Source organism: Aspergillus tubingensis, assembly GCF_013340325.1.
Source record: "Aspergillus tubingensis WU-2223L DNA, scaffold_2, whole genome shotgun sequence".
NCBI lineage: Eukaryota > Fungi > Ascomycota > Eurotiomycetes > Eurotiales > Aspergillaceae > Aspergillus > Aspergillus tubingensis.
In genome coordinates this window covers 119,001-139,359 of record NW_023336276.1, presented here as the reverse complement: position 1 = coordinate 139,359, position 20,359 = coordinate 119,001, and the positions used below count along the sequence as shown (strand labels likewise).

General features: G+C 49.5%; 9 protein-coding genes across 9 annotated transcripts; 5 read left to right on the top strand and 4 right to left on the bottom strand.

Annotated features, from left to right (window-relative positions):
- Positions 1–234: 234 nt before the first annotated feature.
- AtWU_00601 (oxidoreductase-like domain-containing protein) lies at positions 235–1,005 on the top strand (the record flags this gene model as incomplete). Its single annotated transcript, XM_035495716.1, has 1 exon — positions 235–1,005. The coding sequence occupies one exon, from the start codon at positions 235–237 to the stop codon at positions 1,003–1,005; it is 771 nt and encodes a 256-aa protein (XP_035351609.1).
- A 498-nt stretch (positions 1,006–1,503) lies between these two features.
- On the top strand, positions 1,504–2,346 carry AtWU_00600 (DUF3245 domain-containing protein; the record flags this gene model as incomplete). The annotated part of the gene is made up of 2 exons (XM_035495715.1): positions 1,504–1,688; positions 1,833–2,346. 2 exons carry the CDS (start codon positions 1,504–1,506, stop codon positions 2,344–2,346), a joined length of 699 nt encoding a protein of 232 aa, XP_035351608.1.
- Positions 2,347–3,079: 733 nt separating this feature from the next.
- On the bottom strand, positions 3,080–5,180 carry AtWU_00599 (HSF-type DNA-binding domain protein; the record flags this gene model as incomplete). The annotated part of the gene is made up of 6 exons (XM_035495714.1): positions 3,080–3,879; positions 3,939–4,008; positions 4,081–4,424; positions 4,487–4,554; positions 4,619–4,717; positions 4,834–5,180. 6 exons carry the CDS (start codon positions 5,178–5,180, stop codon positions 3,080–3,082), a joined length of 1,728 nt encoding a protein of 575 aa, XP_035351607.1.
- A 1,921-nt stretch (positions 5,181–7,101) lies between these two features.
- On the top strand, positions 7,102–8,626 carry AtWU_00598 (F-box domain protein; the record flags this gene model as incomplete). Its single annotated transcript, XM_035495713.1, has 3 exons — positions 7,102–7,188; positions 7,276–7,652; positions 7,738–8,626. 3 exons carry the CDS (start codon positions 7,102–7,104, stop codon positions 8,624–8,626), a joined length of 1,353 nt encoding a protein of 450 aa, XP_035351606.1.
- A 444-nt stretch (positions 8,627–9,070) lies between these two features.
- AtWU_00597 (succinate--CoA ligase (GDP-forming) subunit beta) lies at positions 9,071–10,864 on the bottom strand (the record flags this gene model as incomplete). Its single annotated transcript, XM_035495712.1, has 8 exons — positions 9,071–9,205; positions 9,273–9,565; positions 9,619–9,665; positions 9,726–10,271; positions 10,331–10,430; positions 10,500–10,572; positions 10,641–10,724; positions 10,811–10,864. The coding sequence occupies 8 exons, from the start codon at positions 10,862–10,864 to the stop codon at positions 9,071–9,073; spliced, it is 1,332 nt and encodes a 443-aa protein (XP_035351605.1).
- A 770-nt stretch (positions 10,865–11,634) lies between these two features.
- Positions 11,635–12,811, bottom strand: AtWU_00596 (SDR family oxidoreductase; the record flags this gene model as incomplete). Its single annotated transcript, XM_035495711.1, has 6 exons — positions 11,635–12,004; positions 12,066–12,160; positions 12,216–12,367; positions 12,421–12,428; positions 12,482–12,706; positions 12,768–12,811. The coding sequence occupies 6 exons, from the start codon at positions 12,809–12,811 to the stop codon at positions 11,635–11,637; spliced, it is 894 nt and encodes a 297-aa protein (XP_035351604.1).
- A 2,233-nt stretch (positions 12,812–15,044) lies between these two features.
- AtWU_00595 (putative C4-dicarboxylate transporter/malic acid transport protein) lies at positions 15,045–16,680 on the top strand (the record flags this gene model as incomplete). The annotated part of the gene is made up of 4 exons (XM_035495710.1): positions 15,045–15,433; positions 15,481–15,786; positions 15,857–16,267; positions 16,332–16,680. The coding sequence occupies 4 exons, from the start codon at positions 15,045–15,047 to the stop codon at positions 16,678–16,680; spliced, it is 1,455 nt and encodes a 484-aa protein (XP_035351603.1).
- A 934-nt stretch (positions 16,681–17,614) lies between these two features.
- On the top strand, positions 17,615–18,647 carry AtWU_00594 (xanthine phosphoribosyltransferase; the record flags this gene model as incomplete). The annotated part of the gene is made up of 5 exons (XM_035495709.1): positions 17,615–17,647; positions 17,872–17,978; positions 18,042–18,354; positions 18,426–18,538; positions 18,599–18,647. 5 exons carry the CDS (start codon positions 17,615–17,617, stop codon positions 18,645–18,647), a joined length of 615 nt encoding a protein of 204 aa, XP_035351602.1.
- Positions 18,648–19,419: 772 nt separating this feature from the next.
- AtWU_00593 (dolichol-phosphate mannosyltransferase subunit 3) lies at positions 19,420–19,908 on the bottom strand (the record flags this gene model as incomplete). The annotated part of the gene is made up of 3 exons (XM_035495708.1): positions 19,420–19,581; positions 19,707–19,775; positions 19,861–19,908. 3 exons carry the CDS (start codon positions 19,906–19,908, stop codon positions 19,420–19,422), a joined length of 279 nt encoding a protein of 92 aa, XP_035351601.1.
- Positions 19,909–20,359: the final 451 nt, after the last annotated feature.

The window sequence follows — 20,359 nt, the reverse complement described above, 5'->3', positions numbered from 1 at the left end:
AGATGAAGACAAAACACCTAATCAGCCGTCCATGCGAATTCAATAAAAGACAACCTCCGCAGAGGGGATAGAGCAGCGTCTGTGGGAAGCGCTATCTCCAAACATCAACAACATCACTGCTTTGCCGGTTTGCACTGTTTGCAGCCTCGGGATTATGACATAACCGCCGCTTTCTCATCTTCTGCCATCTCTTTCCGATCTTCCTCTTCTTCTTGTCGCAACTCCAACTTCACCATGGACGCTCCTTGTCTGGCGTTTCGTTCGCCCCTCCTCAGACGTTGTCATGTCTATCTTTCCGGTTCGCGCATACCCGATGCATCTCGCTTGACCCGACCACGTGCCGTCACCCCATTCATTCGGCGCTCCAGCACCCGCAGATATGCCACCGTCCAAGACACACAGGCGGGCAGTTTGAATGACTCCAAATCCCGTCAAGCGCATCCGCTATCGGGCTATTACTACGATATTTTGTCCACTCGCTCACCCTACCGACAGCACGCGACAACCGATACCAAGACTGAAGAGCCCAAGCCAGAGGCGCAAACACCACAGGAAAAGATGGCCATTGTCTTCGGCACTCGGTTAGCTGGTCCCGGCCGGTCCTCACGCTACGATCCGGGCTCCGCACCGGACAAGACCTGGAAAACCATAAACGGGGTGGCCATCCCTCCTCGACCGGAGGAGCCCGACAATTGCTGCATGAGTGGCTGTGTCCACTGCGTATGGGACGATTTCCGAGACGAGCTGGAGGACTGGGCCTTCAGGCTTGAACAAGCCAAGGCGAAGGGTGCGACCAAAAGTGATGCCTCGGATATGCGGCATACCCCACGAGCGGAAGTCCGCTCAGCTAGCATGAGCATGGATGACGATGGTGGTGGCAGTGAGACCAATTGGTCGGCGCCTACTTCGGACGATGACTTGTTCGCGAGTATCCCTGTGGGGATTCGAGAGTTCATGAAGACGGAGAAGAAACTGAAGCAACGGCATCAGCAGGAATCGGCGTGAAATGATGCCCGGTCCATTTCTTTCTGCTTAGTGGCATTTTTCTCTTCTCTACTACGAATACCCTTGTGTGACGATTGATGTGGATTAGCTTGGTGTTTGGACTAGATTTGTACATAGACTATACTCCTGCTGTTTAGATGTAGAGAATGTATATATTGCTCCGCCATGGTGGTGCTTAGATTATATATGCAGGTGACAAGGAAGCATAATGATCCTAAAGCGAGTAGACATTCACATGGAACTGTAGTCGTCCAATTGACGAAATCTAACCATCATATACTACTTACCTACCAGATAGAATTATTCTCTCGATATGACCAAGATCACAACCCATATACTACCTCTAATACCTATCCCCTCCCAAAAAAGCAATCCCGCACTCCACCGCCCAGAAATTCTGCCACCAAATCCCGCCCTGCTATCGCAAAAAGTTCCATCCATATCGAGCAATCAAACCACCGAAAACCCCAATAACAAAAATATACAAAAGCAGACACAATGTCGACATCAAAATCAGAAACAGACATAATACTCAATAAGGCCAACGTAGCGCTAGCTCGAAGCCAGCGTCTCGTTGCCTCATGGCTACCTGCACCGACGACAGACGATCAAGCGAACAGCAAGAAAACCGAAGAGGAATTACAGCGAGAAGAGGATGAGATTTTCACGGCGGTTCCGGAGACGTATGTTACTCTTTCGTTTTCTTTCTATCTATCTATGCTTTCTTCATTTTCTCTGGAGTATCTTCCGGGGGTAGAGGAGGGTTTCGAAGAGAAATTGCAACAATTAATAGAAATATCATAACTAACAATGGACCCAATGTATAGATTAGGAGTCGGTGCACCACTCCCTACTAAAGCCGTGGATGGAAGTTGGAATCGGACCGAATTGGATTCGAATGACAAATTACGGAAACAGCTCTTAGGAAGGAATTACCAGAAGGTTATGGCTGCGAAGAAGGCTTCGACTGCGAAGGGAGGCAGTAACGATGCTGCTGCTGCGTCAACAAATCCCACTAAGAATGGGGTGGCGAAAACGGAAGAAGAGGATGATGATGACGAGGAAGAGGGACGGACGGCGGCGATAGGGAAGAAGAAAGCTATGTCAGCGAAAAAGCGCAAGGCGTCTGAACCACAAGCTCAGACGGAATCCGAGACGGTTGGAGGTGAATCTGGAGAATTAAAGCAGACGAGTGATGTCGGTGATGGCACTGAAGGCAAAGCCGATCAGTTGGACAAGCAACCGGGAGCTTCATCACGGCCCGCTAGGGGGAGAAAGAAGGGAACGAGCTTCTTGGATGAGATCTTGGCTGAGCGGTCGAAGAAGAGAAAGAAGAGGTAAACAAGGATATTTGTGACACCCTCTCACCTCACCTTAACGGAGCCCAGTCTACGATATAATCAGATGTATAACCTCAAGGAAATGAATATACCCATTTAGTTCACTGTGTACAGTTATTTGTGAATACGTCAAGAATTGTTCATCAGATCCAAAAAAAAAAGACTCATTGATTGTGCGCCTGCAGCCGGATATCACTATGTCCTCTGCAAATCTAGATTACTATACCCACACAATATCGTGCACCACCACCCCAAACCCAGGGTATATAATATAACAACAGGAAGGCGGAGCAGCCCGAGAACGGTTCTCTGTGCAAGGGCTTTCCACCATCAGAAAGCAATGCTGTCCAAGAAATATAAAAGAAGAAAACAGATTAGTGCCGTCCAAACCATGCCCGGTAAGCACGGGTTCCACATGCTGGAATCCATGTATGTTGTGTCAATTGTACAGTAGATGTTCCCACCCAGAAAGAAGATAAACACAGAAAGTACAGATGGGCAATACTCCACAAGATGCAGTACCAGTCCAGAAATGAAGGCTGAGAGTGAGTTTCTCCTGGTGATATGCTTTTCCTTTACCCCTTTCCAAATATAAAAAAACGTGCGCCCCGAAGAACAAGAAGTCTATAGCTCCGATTCCGGTAGGGTCCCGAATATCAGCGCCAAGCAATGCTCCTGCGAGAATCCCCGGATCAAGGATATGAATGAAGCAAGTAATAATGATGAAGTTGAGTTTATTCCAATCGCTTCCGTTTCCGATCGTCGGCCATAGCATGCTGGTCTTCGTCCGGCCGTTCAGCGGTATCAGCCGGGTTCAGAAGCGAATGAACATTGCTGGCCATGCTGGAACGTCGAGTTGCTGGCAAGGACGATTCGTGTCGAGGGAATCTAGGTCCTAAAGACCAGCCGTTATCGGTTGGGGGATTCTGATCGGGGTGCAAAGGGGGAGTTGGGTGTCGATGTTCCTGCAGACGCCGCGGTGCACCCATTTCATACTGGGCTAACACATCTCGGACCGATTGCTCACTTGACGTCGGAGTCCGGTGTCGAGAGGGAGACCAGGGGTTCGTTGGCTGCGGGGGGTGTGCGGAAGGGAATGGAGACACTCCCGGTGGCGGCCAACCATGCTGTCTGATGTCCGCCGAAGTGTGTCGGCGCGCAAGATTAGGCCCAGGCGGAGAGGATACGGACGAAAGAGGATGAGGCATGGGTTGCTGCGGAGTGACGACCGCTGGCACTTGCGGACGGTTGTAGCTGGGGGAAGAATTTCCAGCGCCAATTGACCCGTACCGCCGCGGAGAGACGGCCAGATGAGGGGGGACTGGGGGCCGAATCATACCGGCCCTCGAGGGGTCCAGCATCGATGGGCGGCGACTCTCTTCCGGGGGCATTTGGCGCGGCGACAGCGGCGGACCTGCATCGCCAGAAATGCCGGTGACGTAGGGTTGTCGGACAGCCAAATATGGGTCCGGAGGATGCTCCAGGGCCCGCACAGCCTCAAGGTGCTTCTCCAATTCCGCCTGCATGGAGGCCACTACACCAGACTCGTTAGTCAATCCTGCAGTTGGGGCTATCAATGGTGGATGGGCCTACCGTCTCGATACAGAAGGCTCTCGCGATCGGGGATCATGCCTTGGAGGAAACGTGAAATTGAGTGAGTCCACTGGACGACGAGAAGAATCAGCAAACCAGAACCACTAGATGTTGCGATCGCTTTGGAGGCCCGTCAACTTACGTGATAACACCTAGTTAAGCTCTCGGCCATGGATTGACATCTTGCATTAAGGGTCGCATTTCCTTCTTCGGCGTTCCTTAGACGAGCATGCAAGTCATACATGGAGTGTTCCAGGTTCATCAAACGGGACTCGGTGACATCGGGAACTGGCTCAGCGGGGGTGCCGGGCTGGGAGGCGGCGGCCTTGTGACCAGGAAATGAGTCGCGATGGATCAATGCATGACGGGATGCGCGCCGCTTGATCTCTCGCAAACCCACAAGATCTCCGCGCTTAAAGTTGCCATTCCCATGTTTAAACTCCCACAGAGCGGAGTCTGGCGAACCGGTGTGGAATACATCGCTCACTGGGATCCATGTGTATCAATAACGGTCGGGGCAATGCTATTTGCTGTCTCAGCCCGCATACCTTTATGAAATCCGTACATATTCAGCTGCCTGACGAAGGACGAAATGTTGGTGTGCTTGAAGTATTGTCTGAGCTGTTCGTTAGCAGCTAGTTCCCACAGAGCGCGATAGGCTACGATAGGGGAAGACTAACGCCAGGACTTTGGAGAATTCGGAAGTCGGGGACATGACGAAGCTGTCATTCGTACTCGACCACGAGATGAGGTGCTGAATACTGGGATCCTCTAGCATACTATACAGTGTTGTTAGCTCGAGCCCGTAACCGTGAAGGGTAAGGGGAACGGGGGAGGTATTCGAAAGGAAGCAACAAAACGGAAGAATGAACGACAAAAATGGCCTCCGACGTACTTGTAGAGCTTGTGAATAAAGGCCGTCTGAACGACCTTTGGCTGCTGAGCAGCAGCAGCCGCACCGATGGCTTGAGTGGGAGCGGCATGGTGGTTCACATTGGAAGGTTCAGTAGAACCATTGGTGGCGGTGGTGTTGCTTGCGCCCGCCCGGTCGCTATCGGGACTGCTATGGATGGGGGGCGCAGCGCCCGAGGCAGGAGGAGTAACCTCCATGGGGTCACCGGTGGACTGGCTGGAGGGAGGAACGGAGGAGGCAAGGACAGGAATCTTGCGGGTTTTGCCGGGCGCATCGATAGCAGTGAGGATAAGCGGACTTCTGGACGGGGGATCGGCGAGACCGCTCATCTCGCGCGGCGGAACAGGGGGGAGGGGGGAGGGAGGAGGAGAAGCAGGAAGAGGAGGGAGGGAGGGAGGGGGGGGAAAGAGAGGAAGAGAAGAGGAGGGAAAAGAAAAGGAATGAGAACGGGGCGGCCGAGGAGGGAGCCGCAGCAGACGGAGAGAAAGAGAGAAGAGAGAGAAAAGAGAGCGAGGCAGAGAGAAGAGAGTAGACGACGGGATTCGCGTAAAGTGAAAAAGTACTTAATTCCTTTTCTGCCCTTTACTTTTTTGAGCCTTAGAAAAGAAGTAGGCCAAGACAGAGTTTCTTCAGGAATTAAGTAAATTAATGAAGGGGAATAATGCAATCAACTAAAAATAACAATCGAAGAAAATAATTATATTAAAGATGGGGAAATTTGTTGAATAATAGGAAGTAGAGGGGAAGAAAATCGATTGAATGATAATAGGTATAAGAATAGATAGATAGATAGATTGATTGATTTGGGGGGGGGAAAGCCTGCCAGGTTCTTTTCTCTTTCCCGCAAGAAGAGTAACCAGCAGCAATCCCCAAAGAGTAAGTAGTCAGTAGTAGGTTTAGGAGTACTTGGTAGTACTTAAGTTGTGGATGGGTTGGAAGATAAGAATGGGGAATGGATTGGGAGAAGAAGATGAAGAAGAATTGGTGGAGAGAAGCTTGGAAGGAAAACAAGAAGAAAAGAATGAAGAATTAAATGAACAGTTTGGGTCCAGTTCTAGTTCAGTCAACTTAGTACTTAGTACTTAGTACTGGTAGTGGTAGTGGTAGTAGTAAAATTGCAGGATGGAGATGGAATGGTTGTTCTAGTACAGATGATGAACCAAGAAGAGTCTGGGCCAGACTGGAAGTTGAGGATCATCGCCAGTCAAAAAAAAAGTGTCTCCGCTTCCCGAAGCATCGCCGTGCTCTTCATTGGTCCATCCATTCCCAAAAAACTAACTTGTTCCCTTCCTTCCATCCTTCCTGTTGCTTTTGGCTTTTTCGCCTTCCGATCGCCTGCTGGGGCTGCGCCGTAGATCGATGACCCAGCGTTTCCTGTTTTTCCCCTCGTCACTTTCCGATCGACGTAAGCCCTTCCCAAAGTCTGGGAGAGGAAGTAGAAAGAAGGAGGAGGGGAAGAAGAGGGAGAGGGAACGAAACTAAAAAAAATAAGGTCGTGCTTTGCATAGTATTTATTGGTGGATGGATCAAGAATGCAAGTCAGTGCTACGGAGTACTTTAGTACTCAGTAAAAAAGTTGTCGGTGCTCCTAGATAGGCACTTGGCCAAATTCTCGAAATAATAAATAATGCGAGAAACCGAAGAGATCCAAAAAATGACCAAACAGAAACTCTTCCTTCTTCACAATGTGTACTGTAGTAAAAAAATAAAAAGTAGTAGTGATAAAAGATGAGAAGAGTGCCTGCCTGCGTGCCTGCCTTGTCTGAGCAGCTCTAGACCCTGCAGGACGGCTCGCCTTAACTACTTACTCTACTCCCTACTAACTAGTTAACTATCGGACTTCCCTTTCCTCTACTAGTACCATCCACCCACCAGACCCAGACTGTCTAAACCATCCAAACTACTATCCATCTATCAACCATCTATCAACCTCTCCGTAGTTGAGACTCTGAGACCTCGTCTTAGAATAGCGTCGACTGGCCGTCAGCCATGGCCGCCGATGCCGCTTCTATACAGCAAATCATCACCCTCTTCACTCATCTGAATACGAGCTCAGCTCGACAGGATGCGTATGACTGTCCATCCATCCGTCATCGATGATCTTCCTTTCCCCTCTTTCCCCCTTCAAAAACCTCCATCTTAGCTTAAGCTCATGCAGCCCTTCCCGACAGGTATCATCGCATTCTAGACCTATTGAACCCCCATGAATGGCGCGATGTACAAAAGCGTACCAATCAGCGCTCCTTTCAAATGGATCTTCTAGCGGATTCCCCCCCAGAAATCGCAGTTCAAATCGCTCAGTATCTCGACCTTTCTGACCTCCATATCCTTCATAGAGTATGTTGCCATCCCCCCCGTGGCCTTGGAAAGGTGACCAGCCACCCCTATGACCCCCGAGACTGAGTTCAAGCCACATTCCACCAGGTCTCTAGAAAGTGGCACCAGCTACTCTCGTCAGAATTGATCCAGGGTGCTGTATACCAGCAATACACAGGGCATGTGCTCGCAGCAGAACATGTCCCAGCTGACCACTTCACCCAATATGCCAAGTATAGAATCCGGCTGGAGCGTGGTCTACCCATCTGCAATCTTCAGGCCTCCAACCTCTTTCCGACAGATGGCTCAAAGCTTGAATGCCTGGATTACGCCAATGGAAGGTGTGCTTGGCTAGACAACGGCACCCATGTCGTCGTGCACGGTCTCTGCAAGCGCTCCACCCAGCGTTTCTGCACGGAGAATCGAGATTCTTTCTGGGATTTGCGTCTCTCCGATTCCATGGTGGTCGCAGTCAGCGCGCGTGCGTAAGTACACATAAGATACACCATATCTTGTGGTGGTTTCGCCGAGAAAGGAACACTTTAGACACCCAGCTCATCCCGAGTCTAGATACTGCCACGCCTGGAACCTCGAGACGGAAGAACACGCCTCGTTCCGCATCCCCGCTTTCAGCTTTCGGATCTTCATTGTTAGTGGTCTCAAGGTTGCTCTGAGTATCAATTATTGTTCTCCAGCTGGTGACGAGGAGAGCAAGATCTATTACTGGGACATGGGCTCGCGAGCCGCTCGTACCATCGATGTAACTTCCCACCTGGCATTGATAGGCCTGCAGCCCAGCACCAACAGCGTGACTACTCTCGTCCTCGAAAAAGGAGATGATCCCATGAACGCTCGCCATTCGCCTTGGGACAGACTACGTGTCGTAAAACACACCTTTGATGACCACGGACGCATCACCAGTCCACTTCCCCCCTATACACTACACTTACCGTCCCCTATTCAACCTGACTGGAGCATTGCCGATGTATCAAACAGTTCTGCTAGCAACTTAGCTGTCTTTATCTGCAAACCGCCGTCTCAACTCAGTACGCCGTCGTCGACAACGACAGCGTCCAACCTGCACCATGTCCTCGTAGTTTCATACGACCCGCAGCGGGACAAAATCCACATGCACACATTGCTCCAGGAAGAATGCACACCTTACTTCCCCTTTTGCATGACCGTGCTGGACGGCGATCTTCTCTACTATGTGAAGAGCGATAGGGGGAAACCGGCTATCTGGATCTTCAACCCAGCGTCCCGAATCCCTCATCGCCCGGCCAAATCTATGAGTCTCGGGCTGCCCCGAGAAGCCTCGGACGGCATTTACTCGAACCTCTTCACTCTCCGCGGCGATAGGGAATTCATTCTCCTGCTCCACGAGATTGATGTGAAAGTGTGGCGGTTCAAGGACGTACATCCTCCAGAGTCTACCGATCTGGCGCTTCTAGCAGCGTGAGGGGTATCATCACCCAACGACACCAAAGGGGGCACAGAAAAAGGGAAAATACATTTGACATAAGAAATGAACCTAGAAATGGACGATATACAGGACCATCAAATGCTCTCTATAAAGATACCCCTCGTGCTCTCTCTCTGCCTGAATCCGTCTCATTTCACCATTATAGCAACTCGTTTGTGACAACCCCTATGACCGATCTTATTCTAGGCAGCAGGAGTGCGTTAGCATCGTCGACGAAGCCCATGGTCACCAACCGTCGGCCTATTGCTCCGCATCTCGCTGCACCATCGAACACGCATGAACCTTCTGAATCCCCGGCCATCGGAGTGGGGGAAACCAAGAGGGAAGTAAGGAAAATAAAAGGAAAAATAAAAAGAGTACAAGAGACAGTGGAGCAGTAGACAAGGTGACACATCTATAAATCCAAACCCGACTCGGAGATTAGATACCAAGGGTGAACTCAACGCCAACGTCGATCTCGCGGGCCATCTTGACGACCTTGGAGAACTGGACAGACTTCTCAGCAGCGCTCTGGAGATCCTCAATGGAGAAGATCTTGAGACCAGACTCGTTGATCTGCAAATCACGTCAGTTAGCTTGTGTTTTCGTTACGCTGATCCCCCGATTGATGGTAAGAACATACCAGCTTGTGAGCCTGCTCCATGTTGGTACCCTGAAGACGGGCAACGATGGGGGTGCGCAGACCCATCTCCTGCACGACGTTGATCAAACCCTGGGCAATAGCGTCGCAGCGGACGATACCACCGAAGATGTTGACGAAGATGGCAGTCACCTTGGGGTCGCTGGTGATGAGCTCGAAAGCGGACTTGATGGCGGCGGGAGTGGCACCACCACCGACATCGAGGAAGTTGGCGGGGGCACCGCCGTTGAGCTTGATGATATCCATGGTGGCCATGGCAAGACCAGCACCGTTAACTATGGCGGACCATTAGCATAATTCTTATCAGTCGATTTTGAGGGACCCATACCCAGGCATCCAATGTCACCGTCAAGCTTGATGAAGTTCAGACCGTGCCTATGCCGTAGATTAGAATGCTTTCGAACGTTGTGATCGTAAGAGCCAGGAAGATCTTACTCGGCAGCCTTGACCTCATCGGCGTCTTCCTGGGTGGTGTCTCTCCAGGAGAAGACCTCCTTCTGGCGGAATTCGGCGTTTTCATCGAAGCCAAGCTTGGCATCCATGGCCATGACCTTGTGGTCGGAGGTCTCAGACAGAGGGTTGATCTCGATCTGGGTAGCATCCTTCTCGATGAAGACCTTGTAGAGCTTCTGGATGGTGTCCTTGGCCTCCTCGACGCACTGCTCGGAGAAGCCGAGCTCGGTGGCGATCTTGTGAGCAATGGCATCGGTCACACCGACCTTGATGTCAATAGGAGTGGTGATGATGGCCTCGGGGTTCTCCTTGGCGACGGCCTCAATGTCCATACCACCCTGCGACGAGGCGACAATGACGGGGCTCTGAGAGGCGCGGTCCATGAGGACAGCAAGGTAGAACTCGCGGCGAGCGAACTTGCGCTCACAGATGTAGACAGAGTTGCAAAGACGACCAGCAGCGCCAGTCTGCTTCGTGATGAGCTTCTGTCCGATCATCTGGCTAGCGAACATCTTGGCCTCGGTAGGCCTAAAATTTTATGAATATCAGCGCAAGGGAAGACTCGGAATAACGCGGGTCACACTCACGAGTAGATCACGCGCACACCACCCTTAAGGCCATTGTCGAAAGTACCCTTACCACGACCACCAGCAAGGACCTGGGCCTTGATGACCATGTCGTCATTACCTATAACGTCCCCGTCTTAGTAGCCGTCGCGACTGTTGGGTTGGAGCATGGCGGATCACAAAAACGTACCGAGGGACTTGGCAACGGCCTCAGCCTCCTCCGCGGAGCGGGCGACTTCACCCTTGGGCATGCCGACGCCATACTGTAGTATCGTATTAGTGATAATTGCAAGGCGAAATTTTACAGCAGAATTTTGGGTGCCCGACGCACCGACTTGAGCAGGTTCGCAGACAGGTATTCGTGGATCGACAGGTTTCTCTTTTGCTGAGCAACACGGGACTGGACGGAAGATTCCTGCCAACAACGGAGATGTTAGCACGCCGATCTGCCTTTAGAAGATTTGGTAGAAGGTAAGGGCAAAAGGGCCCAGGGATGCTTACCGTCGCAGCCCTCAAAGCTGTCGTAACCGGTTTGCTGCGGGCAAGCTTGAACATGGTGACTGAGGTATTTAGAAGAAAGGAGAGGAGAGGGATCAAAAAAGTCTTGTCGGGGAGAGAAGGGTGACAAGAACAAGAGTATCCTCCGACGTGAGGTTATGCGGGAGAAGATGGGGGAAGTATTTGGGGTGTTGATGGGAGAACAGCTTTCTTTTTCGCGGCTGCGCTTCTCGGGATGATAATTGCCTTGGGAGTAGCCATCGGCAGTCACCTGACGGGCCAACCAGCGTGCGCCTCGGGATGATTAAGCAGCACAGTTTCCGACGCGAATATCACGGAACGGAGCCATCCTCTCGCCTGGTCTCTATCGAATCTGAAGCTCGTCGATGGCCTGTTTGGGACGGTCAGCATGGATCCGAACCCGTTAGGCAACATCAGTGAGAAATGTCTTGTGCAGAGGAAAGCATGATATCTCGGCTTCGTTTGTGAAGTTACTATGCCTCCCGGGCAGCTTAGTTCTTCTACTGGCACCTCGCCCCGAACCCGAACCCTGAATCCGCCGGCTTGTCCTCCTAGCCCGGGGGCATACGGCAAATGGTTTAAACGGTCTTACGGCGTCGGCATGCACCTTCTATTTCCCTGCAATGTCGAAAGACCAGTCTTACTGATGTCAAGCAAACGGTTCAAGCAGAGAAGATGACATCCCAACCAGAAAACGCCGTGTTTTGAAATGCTAATACTACACTTGGACCGAATGACCCGAAGGATCGACGAGAACCCCATCCAGCAGAACAGATACATCCGTCCTTACACCGTCCCCTCTTCCTTCATTTCCCAGCAGCTCTTCTAAGTCTGTTGAGTTTGAACATCTTCGTCACAATCTTCCCAGACAGGCCGTTCCAGGCCCATCCTCCCATAAGCAGCCAGATCAACCAGCTTTTGTTACCTTCCCAGATCCAGTTCTTCCGACCTTGCGCCCAGGGCCAAATCCAGCGCCACGGTGCAGACCCATACAGGACCTGTGTGACCACGCTGCGAGCGTATGCTTCGTTTGGCATGGCCCCAGCCTGGCTATGTACCACCCGTCGGTTATATTCGTCCTCGATTGGTGCATAGATTGAACCGGGAACCAGAGTACGCTTGACACGGGCGATGCGAGATTGCACACCCCCGGTAACGACGGTGGTGACGTGCACACTTGATATTTCCGTATCAATAAATGTGTTGCAGGACGGAGGGGGGTATTGAAGTAACATACCCGAACGGAGCTAGTTCCACGCGCAAGGCATCGCTAAACGAGTGCACGGCAGCCTTTGAGGCGTTGTATACGGACCCGAAAACGTAGGGAACAACCTGGACCAGTATCAGCACAAGTAGCTTCCCAAAGCTTATCTCCGAGCACACCCACCCCAGCAACAGAACCAATCTGTACAATAGTTCCCTTAGCCTTCATAAGTAGCGGTAGGAAGGTCTGGCAAATGTGTACAACCGCGACAAAGTTCGTTTCGAACGTGTCACGGATTTCGGAGAGCTCTGCCTCCATAGCTGGCACAGTATAATCTATCATGCATAAGAAAGGGTTTCCATGAAGCCATAAGAATAATCAGACGTACTCCGGCCACTGGCGACTATATCAGCTCATCAAGTGTCACCGGATGAAAGGTGACAACTTACGCGTTATTGACAAGATAATCCAGTCCTTTCTCCCCAAGCTTTTCTTTCACTTCTTCAAAGCATCGTCGGACGCTTTCCTCATCGTCCACGGTAAGACTCAAGGTCTCGACCCCAATAGACGATAGATCTTCGATTGTCTTTGCATCACGGGCAGTAGCGAACACACGCAGACCATTCCGATGAAACTCACGGGCCATAGAGTTCCCAATACCGCCAGGAGAGCATCTACGTGATTAGGCGGCATAAGTAACATGTCAACGGAATGACGATCATGTGCAACACCTACCCTGTAATCAGCACAGACTTCCGTCCGTCTTCGGTTCCTCTCATTGTGCTTTAAAGCGGGGCCGATGGAGAATGACTGTCGAAGGTGCGGGATCTGATGTATCTTAATGATCTGTCACAAAATTCAGGCTAAAGTTGGAAAGTCCTTCTCCGAGGCTTCCTGCTATCTATGTACCTACCCTGCCGATCACACTAGTTCAGATGCAGAACCTCGGTAAGATTACCACATGTAAAAAGGAATATATACCTTACTCCCGACACATGCTGCCAGCTGCTCAACCTCCCGGCGGCATTTTATTCTGATTAGCATCCTGTATATTTAGCCGTCACTTTATTATTGAAAACCTACAGAGAAGATGCTGCAGCTTTCCGTTTATGCATGAACGTAGATTTCAAACTGATTACCCGAACTTGACACGACACTTACTGTATACTACCTAGATAGTCAGAGTTTCTCATAACTCTTATGGAATTCTTAACAGCACAGGGGTATCATTATGGTCATGTGTATTCTATAATGATTGTATCCCAGAAGCGTTGCTGTTGTAGATGTTGATCCGGAAATAAAATGTTCCGGCAGGCTTCTGAGTAGGGAAATAATGTACTCGCGAAGATGTACTGGGCACTATACTTAGAAGAGGATTTATGATATCCTAGAATAATACGACAAGACTAGATCTGGATCTGAAAGCCAGCCTCGCGCAGGGATAACCACGTAGTAAGTGGCATATGCAAGATGAGGTGTACCTGCAGGCTTGAGTTTATAATAACTATCCATCCTATCCCATGCTAGGGATACAGATAGCTAGCCCTCTGACATCCATCTAAAGATGGGTCATAAATGGGTCGGTCGTCTTTACTTCATGTGTCTCGAATGCTCTCAGCTTAGCTATTATGCTGATCATAAGGTAGGATGTGCATCCCTTGGGCAGTATCGACGGAAAGGGTAAGAATTATCTAGCTGTGCTTTCGCCAATTTGTTCAGGGTTGGCTAACGGGGAAATAACTCAATAGTATGATGGCAATAATAATCGATTGAGAAAATTGTGAGCTAGCTACTGCGCAGTCACTAAATGGATCATAGACTTCATTGGAGAGGTCTTGAGGAGTCTGTAGTACTCTTGCAACGCAACGCAACGAATCACAATACTTTTTTATTGCCGCAGGATTGAAGAATACGAGAGTACTAGTAAGTATTTGTCAGTACCATGCAGGCAATAATTGGGTGACAAAGACTAGATGTTCTGATCTAGTGGTACATAGTTGGTACCAAGCTTTCGGGCTACTAACAGTATATAGATAGGCGACGTATGCTTCCCGCTTCCCGCTTCCCCGCTACGAAAATGGAGGCGTGCCGATATCCGAGAGGCAACAGATTGATTCATTATTGCCTGCCCAATGTGTCGTCCTCGGACTTACGGCAGTGATGCTGTCCTCCACAGTTTGAAGACCAAGAACCAGAAGGCTGCTCTAGACAATTATCTGCACGCATCTGCCCAGAATCAGCTGTGTCGAAGCGTCTTGACTATTGACGGCCCTTTTCGCTCACCCGCTTGGCCCCGAACCACCCTCCTCATACAAAGTCCACCGGGAAGATCCCATTTGTGTGATTGGTGCCAACACCCGGCGAAGTGGACGGCGGCCTCCTGTTAGCAAGTTAGCAGAAGAAAAGCAGTGCCGCGATGATGACATGCGAGGAGCTATAACTACTAACTAGTTGCCCCGTCGAATCTTGATCGCTGCCGCACTGGAGTCGCTTGTTTTTGACTTTTATTTTTATTTTTATTTTCTTCGCTTTATTAACTCTCACTGTGGTGGCTAGTTTCCCTTGCTGTACTTAATACTACTTACTATATACGTCCTCCAGCCCTATGCGTTTCAGTTCCAACTGTGTGTGAAACCAGTCTTACGCGTGGGTTTTCCTGGCTTTGTCGATCTGGGGCCGATCTTTCCTCTACGTCATTTTGTATCTCCTTTCCCTTTCAGCTTTGTATCCCTGATTTCAAGCGATTTACTTCTCTTTAAGACGAAAAGCAAATCTGTGTGGTCGTCATCACCCTTCCCCCCCTAGCAGGCTGACTCCTTGTGTATGTGTTTCAGACCAAGCTGTGAGGTATATAGTTGGAGACCGATATTCCCGACTTGAGAAAACCTTGCCCAGCAAGGGAAGTTGCATTTCGAGGAACCTGTTCCAGAAGAGATCAGCAGGGGATCTGATCTGAGACTTTGTCCAAGAAATTACAAGCATGACTGCGTCGTTACCCACAGAGAAACCGCAATGACTCCGGATCGCTTGTTTCCCAGACACCTGAGAAGCCCAGGGGATGATGGCTACCGAACCCCAACCATTGAAGATACCCAAAATGACCTTGCAGGAAATACTGGCGGCGATTCTTACTTTCACCCCAGAGGATCTATAATAAGCCAGGCCCACACCTCGGCATTAGACGCCATTCACAGCTCTTCATATCGCAAGTCTGAAGGAGATGGAGACGAGGGTGTGGATGGAATGGCTTACCCCCAGAGTGAAGCTGAAACCAGACCAACTGGTCTTGGATGGAAGAAGCGTATTCGTCACATTACTTGGGCATTTTTCACCCTAACTATGGCGACTGGGGGAATCGCAAATGTTCTGTACTTTGGTGAGTGTGTCCTTGTCTTAGGTAGGTATGGGGTAATTGTACTGATCGCCAGTATGAAATAGTACCCTATAGATTTCGCGGCTTGGAAACCATTGGAATCATCTTCTTCCTAGCCAACTTGTTCCTCTACATCTTAATTTGGTGTCTTTTGATAACACGTTTCTATCTATACCCTTACACTTTTAAAGCATCCTTTCTGCATCCGACAGAATCATTGTTCGTTCCAGCTTCGCTGGTCTCTTTCGGGACGATTTTGATCAATATATCACAATATGGACCCGATCACACAGGGCCCTGGCTCACATATGCGGTCGGAATTTTGTTCTGGATTGATGCAGCCCTGGCAGTCATCTCTTCTGCCGCTATTTACCTTATTCTGTGAGTACAAAGAGCCCTAACATCAAATTTGTGAGCCTAGAAACCAAGCAGGACAACTAATGAGCTGTAGGTGGTCGACCCAGACATTTACAATTGCACAAATGACACCTATTTGGATCTTCCCTGCGTACCCAATGCTTATAATAGGCCCTCATGCTGGGATCCTGAGCTCCAAACTTGAGCCTGCTCGCTCCTTGCGAATCATAATTGGTGGTACCACTATCCAGGGCGTTGGCTTCTTAGTATCCCTGATGGTATACTCGGCTTTTATCTACCGGCTGATGTCGCAAAAGCTCCCCCGAGAAAATGTCCGACCAGGTATGTTCGTGTCGGTTGGTCCTAGTGCGTTTACTGTGTCTGGGATTGTCAATATGGCAGCCCATGCCAAAAGAAGCTTCCCGGAGGATTTCATGGGCAATGGTGCATTAGCTGCAGACATTGTGAAAGTTGTTGCCAACTTTTCCTGTTTATGGCTATGGGGGTAAGAATGACTGGCCCCATTTACATTGATGATTGTAAGAAACTTGTACTGATACGCGATTCAGGTTAGCAATATTCTTCTTCTTCATTGCCAGCTTCGCACATTGGTCTGCCATTGGACCGGGCCGGATGGTCTTTTCGATGGCATGGTTCTCATTCGTATTCCCGAACACGGCACTGATAACGGCAACCTTTGCAATTGGAAAGGCCTTTTCTTGCAAGGCAATATCTATCATCGGCTGCGCTATGGTGTTTCCGCTAATCTTGATGTATATCTTCGTCTGTTATATGATGGTGCGTGCCATCGTGCATCACCAGATACTTTGGCCGCAGAAAGGAGAAGATAAAGATGAAGGAGGCTTTGAGGTCAACCGAATAAAGCCTGAGTCGCCAGGTGAGAATACACCTGTGTAGAGGGGTGCCAACGTCTCGCTCTTGCAGGCAAATAGAAGTTGTTATTGAGATGGGATGAAATCTTCGAAGGTTTTCTTGCTTGGGTCATTTTAGCGCAGCATATATACCCATAAGATGCATATAATCGGGTACCGAATGACGATAAAAGTTCTCTTGGTGCAAAAAATTACCATGTGTAGTAAGTGAGGGGGGAGACTCCTACTTAGTGGAGGGGTCCGAATACCCCGCCACAGAACTAGATAGGGAATTACACTACTCCTAAGGTTATGAACTAACCTAAGTTAGGTGTATATTTTGAAATTGCAGTATGAGTTTCCTGTAATAAGCATAGGATCTACGTAACTAGTAAAGAAGCTTTGTACAGAAGAACGCAAGAGTACGCATATCAGGAACATCCTGTTTTGGAAACCGCCTAGCGACGGAGACCTCCGTCCTCCGCCTCTCCAACTGATTTCCATTACTGATGGCAGGAACAGACCATACCCAAACGGGATTCAGAAACCATACTAGCGCATAAAGATACACCCTGATAGGCCACAATACAGTCCCCGCATCCCGAATATGGTAAAGTCCCCCATGGGCCCATGATTTGATCTGTCTCTGTCGTGTGGCAGCGCCGGCGGGCAAAAGTACTCGGCAGAGAACCTTATCCAGTTATCCAGCTTGTGACGCAGGTGTTCCTTTAATCCTAATTTAAAAATTTGAGTAAAAAAAACGAGGGGTAAAAAAACGAAAAGGAAAAAAAAAATTTCTGGGTTCCAATTTACCCCTCATATGTGATCTTGCCATCTCCGTACTCATTAGTATCCTCACCTATCCATCTCACTTGTACACGCTCCTGACCTCCGGTCAAGCCGTTTGATCATCTCCAACTCTACTTATCATATCTCCTCAATCGGTCAATTCCTGCGAACCCCTCGCACCCGCCGTCAAAATGCCTCAGAAGGTTTATGTCACGTACAACCAGGTATGCAGGTTGCTTTCGAAATCTCTACAATTTCCGAGCCCTTCAGCCACATGTAGATGGTCTTGGTTTTCGGGCTTGTGTGAGGCGTATCTGCCATTGCCGGTCTTGCATGCTCATACTTCTCGGTCATTTGGCCACATGCCTACGTCGCAGCCTAGCTTGGCCGTCACACATTTGTCCGTTCAGTTTGCAACAATCCGCTAACATCCGAATGTCCTTGGCAGGTTCACAAACTATGCCAGGCCTCCGCTGACAAGATCCTGGACACCTTCCAGCCCAATCTTATGATTGCTATCGGCGGTGGTGGCTACATCCCTGCCCGCATTCTCCGGTTCGTCGGAATAAAACACGACCCTATTTAGCAACCCTATTCTGACACTTATATTTCACACAGTTCTTTCTTGAAGCGCACTGGCGAACCTAATATTCCCATCCAGGCCATCGGTCTGTCGCTCTACGAGGACCTGGGTCGTGGTGACGCCGAGGAAGTTCCCGGAACCAAGGTCACCCGTACACAATGGCTGGACCTGAGCTCCTTGGAAATGGCCAACCTCATTGGCAAGAACATCCTCATTGTTGACGAAGTTGACGATACCCGTACCACCCTCGAATATGCCGTCAGCGAGCTCCAGAAGGACGTTGAGATTGCGCAGAAGCAGCTCGGCCGTGAAGGCGAGAAGACCAACTTTTTCGTCTACGTTGTTCACGTACGTTCATCATCACGATTTCGTTACTTTCGCCGAATTTATATCCTTCATACGACTAACAATCTCTTCAGAACAAGGACAAGCCGAAGAAGGGTGTCTTGCCCGAGGATATGATGACTTCTGGCCGTTACCACGCATCCGTCACCACCGCTGATGTTTGGATCTGCTATCCTTGGGAAGCTAAGTACGTCATTGGACAAAGCGCCGGACTATGAATATATAAACTAACATATACATTTTACAGGGACATCGACGAGCACGACAGACTTGCTCAGGAGAACCCTCTCGTCTGAGCTTCTTCTAGTCAGCGCGATATTGCTCTCGCTTAGCCACTCTTTTTACCTCGTCTTTCCATGCCTAGAAACCCTGGTTAAGCCATCCACGCATAGATACCGGCTCTTGTTGGTTGCATATATGCTGCGTTTCTCGTTAGATATTGGAAGAAGAGTTTTGCATGTTTCAGGTTTGCTACGGAAAGGTGTTTTGATGGGTTTATTTGATAGAACAAAAGCAATTTTGGTACCATGAATGATGAAGATCTTAGCTTATATTTTGCTCTTGAGTAGCGACTGCATATCTTTCACATCACATAGACTGGTATTACCTCTTAACAACAGTTGCGATTCAGGTTCGCTCACGCAGAATGCGAAACTATTCGTTTTCTCCATGGCGTTCAATAAGGAATGTAGATGGCAATGTGTCATCATACAAGAATCCCCGAATAGGGAGGTGACACCACAAAACAAAAGTGGTCCCATAGTAGTAAACATGCCATGCATAGACATAGAAACACACAAAATCGAATTGGACCGCTGAAACCCAATTACTCAGACTAAGAAGAGGTTACTTCAGTGTAATGGCATGAAACACACCTCCACATACAGGACATCAAGGGAACAATGCTCCAAGGGCCCCTTTTGCCCCAGGAAAACCTAACATTGAAAGAAGCTAGTAGTAATAAACCGCCCCCATCCAAGTAAACCAGACCACCATATTGCACAAACCAGCCGAATCAACAGGAAAAGAAACTGATATGGTATTGGGGAAGTGAGGGATTCGCTGTTTTTAATCGACATCGACATTCGCTCTGCGCAATTCGGCCTTGGCCTGTTCGATCTCCTTTTGTAGCTCTTCATGCGCCTCGGGCACGTCATTGAATGTGAGGATGGCCAGACCCAGTCGGCCGAGAAGATAACAGCCAAAACATATTAAGGCGTAGAATGGGAGCTGTAGAAGATAAAGTGTGATGGTTAGCAAGTTGGGAGTGTGGAATTGCGGATCGGAGATATTGTAGATGAAGGAGGGGGTGGTATGGGTTGTTGGTCGCAGAGGTGGGCGATGGGGAAACGTACAACAGGGATGACTTCAGTCTGGACGGTCTCGTTGAGAGGAACAAGGCCAAGGTAGAGGACTAGGTAGAGCTGGACATGGTGGAAATTATGCTGGTTAGTGACGTGGTTTGCGACAATTGTACAGCGTGTTTGTTAGACGGAGCTAGTAGCATACCGAGGAGACAAGTAGGAGAACGGAGAGAGTCTGCTGAGCACGCGTCATGGTGATGGTTGTGTAAAGTCGAGAGGAAAAGGCTTGGTTAAGATGAACTGAAGTAAAAGAGGGTAGAAGTGATGTTACAATGTTGCCCGGGTTTAGAATGAGAGACTGCGGGAGAGTTAAGCTGGTGTCTGTCTGTCTGTCTGTCTGTCTGTACGGAGCGCCTGGCCAAGTTGCCATATCGGGGCGGGTCTGGACTTGCGGCTCGGGACTAGTTGGGTCGCCGTACGCCATCCCAATCCGGGTTTAGTTTGTTACTCCTTAGTTATGGACACAAAATTGATTAATCAATTATTATTAACTAACTAGACTGCAGGGTACCTGACAAGGTAAGTAAGGGTCAAGGAGGGGTAGATTTACTTCCCCCTCTCATGACGTTGGGGGTCAAGTCTCTGGAAACTAGAGACCTGCGTCTGTCCCGTGGTTAGTTGGTATGTTGTGAGTGCTGTGTGCT